The following is an 8,094-nucleotide window of genomic DNA, read 5'->3' as shown; positions in this document are numbered from 1 at the left end:
ACACCATATTCAACATATATATTAGTTGTATTAAACACATGCTTCCTTTATATGTTATGTAACAACTTGTGTTGAAGCCTAATAGACTAGATAGTGATTAGGTACCTACACCAAAAGCTTTGATACACCATATTCAACATATATATTAGTTGTATTAAACACATGCTTCCTTTATATGTTATGTAACAACTTGTGTTGAAGCCTAATAGACTAGATAGTGATTAGGTACCTACACCAAAAGCTTTGATACACCATATTCAACATATATATTAGTCGTATTAAACACATGCTTCCTTTATATGTTATGTAACAACTTGTGTACTGTTGATATTGAATATGTGGCCACTCCAAGTCATGGAAAAATATTTCTTTTGCACAAGTCAAGAAAATTTGGCATTAGATAAATGGGGATAAAGTAGGGCTAACAAAACTTTAGTGTAAAGAAACTACAGAATAAGACTTTAATAGTTTATTAATTAAATCTGTTTAAGAGTGACATGAAAATTCCCTTAAGAATATTATTATACCAAAATATCTTGAAGTTGAGATTTGAATGTGTTATTTCCAAGGTCCACAGTTACATTAAAAATGAAGAGTTGTTATAACACATTAAATCAATTTGCCAAAAGCATATTGGGTTTGGAACACAAATGTAGAATTATATTTTTATGGCAGATCATATGTACAAACATTGAACTTTTGTGTAATTTGGTTATTATTTTGAATTTGTCATTCAAGTCTTTGGTATTTTAGGTGGCTCAACGGTAAGTCTGGGAGCTATAAAATGAGTTTTGATACTCATTGTGAGTAGAGTACAGATAATGCTTTGTGTTTAACAGTGCACAAAATAAAAAGAGTTGAAAGTACTTCAGAATGGTGCACTGTGTTACACTTGTATAATATTTTTATAGAAGACCATTTTTCTACAAATTTTAGAAATATTATTTTCTTAGCTTTCTGTATAAAACAAATTATTTATATATGTGTATGTGTGGATTATAAAAGGTGATTTACTTATTATTTATTGCTTATATTTTCAATAGAAAAATTGTTCTTTAACTTGAGTACTGTATCAGATTTGTTTATCAAGGGGATCAAGGTCCTTACTTGCCTCCGAAAGACCCAGTACCTGTAGAAGTCTGCCACTTGTTAAAAGGAACATACGACATTGCAGAACAGATCAGTGAAAAATCATAGTTTTAATTATGAATTAATGTAAATTATCAGCTCAGTTTTCTTTTTCATATGATACCCCACATTTTGTCCTGTTTGATTTATTTTCTCATAAGAACTAATAATGATGTATTTATTTAAGTGTTTAGTAAGTTGTAGAAGTGAAGTCCTGAAATATTAATGTAATTTTTTCTTGTAAATATGATAAGAAAAAATCATGTAATTTAAGAAATTGTGTACACAATTTTGATAAATAAAACAAAAAAATCAACTTAGAAAGCTAATGCTGAGAATATGAGGAATTCTTTGTAAATTAAATGGATTGTTGCATGAACTTGTGGTGAAGAACAAAAGAACATGAAGTGGTTGCCAAATAATGTTATTAATGCAATATAAAAATTAAATTTCATAATAAAATTGAAAGAAAAAGAACTACAATTTTTTCTTTAGTAAAGAGAATACAGCCATGAAGGTATAGCACGAAATGGGTAGAGATGAAACTGTTAATGTTCAAGAAGTCTACCGTGACTTTAATAGAGCTGAAGCCTAAAATTGTTTGTTTTTTGGACTTTCATTTTTGGAAATTGAATGTCATTTTTATATGTGATAAATGGGTTAGATGGGCCAGGTCAGAGACTCCTAGGGCTTGGATATAGTTATCTCTAATTTAGAACTACTGATCAGAGCCAGCAGCACTCACCAACATAGAGGTGTCTTCTGCTTCTTTGAAGTGAATAACTGAATTTGCCATAGGGTCAGTGCAATGGATCTTCTGTGTATTGGAGAAGAAATGTTGACTATAATTCCTAATTTACTCTGTATATCTATATAAAATGTCCAAAGCTTTTATTAAAATGTACAAGTCTTGTACAAAAAAAAAAATCAGATGTGTTACAAAAGTCTTTGTACTCCAAATATGTCTTTAAATTGATTATGTCTATCAGACTCAGATTCTGACAAGTCAGAGTGCAAGGTGATGTTCGTTTGAAGAATATAAATACTTTTGTCCATTATATAGTTTGCGTATTACATTTATGCAACTTCTGGAACCTCCAAATTACATATCTTCAGATTTTTCAGTATCCCTATATATTTTACCTGGTATTTACTTTCCACTGCCTTAAACTGTTGCTAATATCAATGCCATAGGGTCAAATTAATAGCTGGTAACTGACATCAAATAATAATACCATGTTGAATGGATCTGTATAAGGTCATAGCATGCACACTTTAACCCTCATCCATGCACATGGGGATAATGAGATTGATTGTCACTTTTATAACATGTCAGTAGTTAAAAGTGGAGTGTATTCAACTGTCGGATATCCTTGGACCATTTGGTCTACCATCCAACAGACTGACCACTAGGCCCTAAAGTATTATTAAAAAAATATGATAATGTGAAAAATTAACTTAAACTGAAAATATAAACTGTCATACTTCCAACTATCATAAATAAAAGAATATTTTGATATATTTTTTTACAATAATCCTAGAACAAATAATAGAGTAAATATTAACAGAGAAATATATTAAATTTTGCAATAAATGAAAATAGATATAAATTTCTGACTGAAACAACATTCATCTTTGTATCTGAGATGGACACCTCCATATTATTATCAATAAATTTAAAGCAGTTGACATTGTTGGGTATATTGGGGAAAATGAATATTTTCTTTCCAACCTGGAAGAAGAATGTCATAAAAGTGTTGCTGTTTGACTGTGTTGTAAGACATATACACACAATACCACACGGTAAAATATGTCTTGGTTACTAAATAAAACGTTTTGTATGCAAAAACATGCGAGTACAATGAGATGAAGTTTGCAAAATACAAAATGATTAATTACACTGTAAAAGAAGAAAGTTAGTGGTCAACATTTTGTTCAGTTGACCTGAGTGGAGAACTGAACAAAATAGATCACTTATTGGCTAAGAGGAAACCACTAGGAAGATTGTTAGTTTGTTTAAAACATTTTTGCATCTAGCTATACAAGGACAACCTGCACATATCCATCCCTTATTTTGAATTACTACACTAGAGGGAAGGCAACTAGTTAACAGCACTCAGTGCTAACTTTTAGACTACTTTTACCTGACTAAATTTTGAGATTTGACTGTCACTCTTATGAGCCTACCCATGCCCTCAAAGTATGACCTCCGATTTCTAAGATTCACAGTTTGGTCAATCTAACTATAGGCAATGCTTGACACGCCAATAGAAAAAGCATAAAATACTAAAACACAGGAGAGATGAAACTGAAAAAACTTACTGGTTGGCAGAAACCCATAGAAAGTGGGGTAAAGTTGTGATACAGAATAAAGAAAGCATAAATTATGGAGTAATGTATGTGTTGTTATTTTAATTTAGACTTTGTGATTTGTAACTGTTGCTAGAGAGAGAGAGTTTTGATGTGATTAGCTCCTGAAGCCTCTGGACATGTAGTGATGAATGTATTAGGCTTAGACATTTCAGGAGTGCCCGGAATAACTGAATAATGTAAAAACAAAATTAGAGAACATATTCAAGAGTTGATTAGTATTTTAATTACAGCAATTTCAGCACTGTATGTTTGAATTTGTATTTCAACAAAGTGGAGAGCTTGCAAGTAAGTGACTGCTTAGTTGTATTTGTAAGTTAGGCTTAATTACAAAAATAACCTTTTTAACTTGTGCATTATACTTGAAGAAGTAAACCACTTTAGGTAGAATTAAGAATTTGAGAATTTGCATTTTTTTACTGAATAATCAAAAAGAGCCATCCACAATAGAAATCGTTACATGAGGATTAAGATGAAAGATGATGAATAAAAGAACATGAATATATATAGATGAAGTCAAAAAATAATAATAACGAGTCATAAAAAGTACAAATAAATAAGTAAATTTGTAAGTTCAAGGTAAATATAAATTTAAAAACAAAGTACTGGAAGCAATAAAAGAAAACTAGCAGTTGAGAGCATGAAAACCTCCATTCCTACCAAAAATGTAGATAATGTGATGTATCTTTTGATTGTGCAAAGAATTGTAATATTGATATAGAGAATAGAATGTACATTACAGAGAAAGTGTTGATTGGTGTTAATGTCTTTTAGAGATCCTGTCTCTTAATCATTGGCTAGTTTGATTTCCATAAGTGTTAGAGCAAAAACTGTAATATGTTAAGTTAGAAGCAGCACAAGTGATATGATATGTGATATAATACATATCTGATGGAATTTTAAAAAATGATGTTGGATGGCAGGTTCTATGACAATAAAATGTACTAAAATTATTCGGAAGTGTATATCTCAGTGTACTGTGGATCAGAAGAATCCTCAAGTTGTTATTCTTTCCTGTACAAGATCAGTAAATAATTAAGTAAAACACCTTTATGTTCGGGATCGTCAGCTACAATGGGATTGCTGTTCCTTCTGATCCTAGTGTACTCGATAAAGATTGTCAGGAAGACTAAATAATAATTGTTATTCATTTGTCTTGGCTTGCAGATTGAAGAGTATCGGCTCTTGGGATGGACTTGGCTTGATCAATATCTCTGTGGACAGTGGTCTTCCAATGACTCAGTGTCAGTCTGAGGGCTCACATCACACTGCGTTTTGATACTCTTGGTGGGCACATAACAGATAGCCCATCGTGTAGTGTTGTGCTTAATAATAAACAAACCTTTCGAAACCAAAATGGAAAGAAATGTCTGGTGTATTTCACACACCATAACCTTAATTTGTTATTCTGTCTGAGTTTAAAGGCTTATCACCAGCAAGCTGAATCTTTCAATAACCCAACAAAAGTATATTATAATTACTATCATTTATTATACTATAAGTACAGGAAAAACTTTTCAAAAAATGAAGTAAATGTATGGATGGCTAATATAAATTCTTCAAAAACAATGCAAACAAGATAGTAGGGATGGCATTTGCATCATCCCTACATTACAACACAGGCACACTATGTAGTATGTTAGCAGACAAAAGTAGGATAAATGAAACTCAATTGTGATTGGATAGTTATATATATTGCTGTATGTTAATTCTTGTCTGTGCTATTATGTATGGATGATGCAAATTTCATCCCTACTATCTTGTTTGCATTGCTTTTGAAGGATTGATATTAGCCATCTCTACATTCACATCATTTTTTGAAGTTTTTTCTTTATTTTTAATACAATGTTTCAACAGACATAGGAAGAATGTATTTAGAACTAAGTTCTAAATACAATGAGGTTCCAACTGTGATATTTATTGTTTTTCTGTTATTGGTTGGTAATTCCTGTTTCACCCTGTACTTAAGCTTCTGAAAGGAACACTACATATATGTAAGAAAGCTAACTTCAAGGGGTAATGATAACATCGTTTACACTAGAATTATGATTATTTTAAAATTACTACTAGTTATTAATAACGCTTATAAAAGCGGATACTTCGTTTGAAACTATATCACCTCAATGAACTTGGTTGACACCTTTGTTTGGTTTATGTGTTATCATGTAATAAAAAAGAAAGAACAAAAACAATAAATTCAAACTATTTGCTATGATATTTACAGAAATTCCCAGAATTTGTGACTCAGTTACATAGATATTGGTATAAAAGGAAACACTGTACAGTATTGTCAAGTTCTGATTACCTATTGAGGAGATATATAATCTGAGCCATCCATACATAGGCAGTACTGCTGCCTGCCAGATACTTTTTAAAGTCTCATCACCTTGTTAACTGTTGGATGATTAGGCTACTAAGTAACTACAGATAGAAAAGTGTTTTACAACATGAATACAAAAACATTTTTTTATTAAACTTCTCTTTATTATTAACCACTGGCTTTTTAGACGATAAATGAGGTCTCTAGATGGTACAGTGAGATTTTTAGATGGCAAAGTGAGTTCTATAGATGGTAAAACGATCTCTCTTAAAATGACCTCTAAATGGTAAAATAGCAGACCAAATAGATATTTTGAATTGTGCTTTTAAAGAGAACAACACCAACTATAGACTGAATAAAGTAAGACCCAGAACAACGTTTCAAGAATTCAATGAAAAGTGTTAATTTATTTCAAAAGTATATTTTTCTTAGCAGGTAAGAGTTACTTTGAATATAGTTAAATGATACAGCCTAAAAAAAATTATTTCAAAACATGATTACTCAAACAAAGTAAAATATGTCAAAAGAAGTTCCCGCTCTACCACTAAGTACATGTAAGAATATTGGACATACCTAATATATGTATATACGTACAGAAGGTTGAGTGTGTTATATTAAAATGATTTTGTGTATGCAAATTGGGAAGTGACTTGATAACCACAGCTGATATATTATAGTCATCGTGAAAAGGAATGTATAGGTAAGAATATCATGCAGCTAATTTTTTTTTTGGGGGGGGGTATAGTCAGAAAACAAAGGGCTTTTGTCATCAATGTTGGGTTTAATAATAATTAAATAATAAAAAGTGGGGTAAATTTTATTTTTAATATTAACAAATTTCTTTAAACATGCCACATGAGTTTAGAAATTGGACTTTTTTTTTTCAAGGAGAAATGGGCCCGGCATGACCAGGTGGTTAGGGCGTTCGACTCACACTTTGAAGGTCGCAGGTTCGAATCCCCGTCACACCAAACATGCTCGCCCTTTCAGCCGTGGGGGCGTTATGAAGTGACGATCAATATGACTATTCGTTGGTAAAAGAGTAGCCCAACAGTTGGCGGTGGGCGGTGATGACTAGCTGCCTTCCCTCTAGTCTTACACTGCTAAATTAGAGACGCCTTCATCTAGCTTTGCGCGAAATTCGAAACGAACAAACAACGATAAATTATTTATGAGATATACATAATTTTTTGTAATGATGTAAAATGCCAAAGGAATGAAGTTTTTAGGTCTAAGAAAGTTATTAAAATCATGCTTGTCTGATAAAATTTTAGATGCAAAGAGAATACGTCAAACTTACTATGTCAGTTGAGAAATATTAAAACTATAGAAATAGTATATTTTATACATCTCAATTCAAGATGCTTTAATGAACTGATCAACAGGAATGTGAGAGTAAGGAAATCTCGTAATTAAGCATTATTTTATTTATTTCTTTATTCCTGAACCTATATATTTAGGACAATTTGATTTTCATTTTATTGTTCATTTACTATAGTAACAATCAGAATTCTCCAGAATCCTGGTTCATTCTTCTAGATATATTTGTCATTTTGTAAAAGAAAAACTTCATACAGCAGATGGAGCAAATCTTTTTTTTTTTACATGCGATACTCGCACAATTTATCTTACAAAACTGAGACAGATTCATGACTTATGCTCATAATATAAACAATAAGTACAATTTTCCCTAACCTTGTGTAGAGCTAGTAATGTAAGACATAATGACATACTTGTTTGATTTAATTAACATTAGTAAACTTTATAAAATAACGTGTATTTGTTTTTCCCTCATATTTGTGATACAATGATTTATGTTTTCTACCAACACAGTTGAAGTTTGTATTTAGACTAATGTGCTACCTATTTATTGAGAATACGATTTGTGTTCCTCAGAGGGTCAGTTGTAACTTTCTAGACAGAAGATAGAGTGCAGATAACCCATTATGTAGCTTTACGCTATAATAACCCCACGGACAACTAATATTTGCCTTTCAGTATTGCCAAAAAACAACTTTTGTTGAATAGTATATTTTTGTTGTAAGCAATTCAATGTATAATCATTAAAATATAGGCAATTCCATTAAAACCAAGAGGGAATCCTCAATAGCCACGAGAATCCAAATTGTTTGAGGCAGGATTAAATTAATTTCCGAGACATTTTTTTCCTTCTTATTAGCTATATTTTTGTGCGCCATCAATACCAAGCGTGGGGCGCGCGTATACCCGATTCGATTTTATTACTCATCAGGATCTCTACTAGCCTAGCCTCAAAT

General features: G+C 31.4%; 1 protein-coding gene across 3 annotated transcripts in view; it reads left to right on the top strand.

Annotated features, from left to right (window-relative positions):
• Positions 1-1,457, top strand: part of LOC106461702 (protein SMG8-like) — a 35,481-nt gene extending 34,024 nt beyond the window's left edge. For all 3 annotated transcript variants that reach the window (XM_022388731.1, XM_022388730.1, XM_022388732.1), the window contains one exon: positions 1,077-1,457. In XM_022388731.1, the coding sequence (XP_022244439.1) occupies positions 1,077-1,197 (121 nt within the window). In that variant the 3' untranslated portion in view covers positions 1,198-1,457. The remainder of the gene's footprint in view (positions 1-1,076) is intronic.
• The last annotated feature ends 6,637 nt before the right edge of the window (positions 1,458-8,094 follow it).

This window comes from Limulus polyphemus, unplaced genomic scaffold (assembly GCF_000517525.1).
Source record: "Limulus polyphemus unplaced genomic scaffold, Limulus_polyphemus-2.1.2 Scaffold1014, whole genome shotgun sequence".
NCBI lineage: Eukaryota > Metazoa > Arthropoda > Merostomata > Xiphosura > Limulidae > Limulus > Limulus polyphemus.
This window is presented reverse-complemented; position numbering and strand designations above follow the sequence as displayed.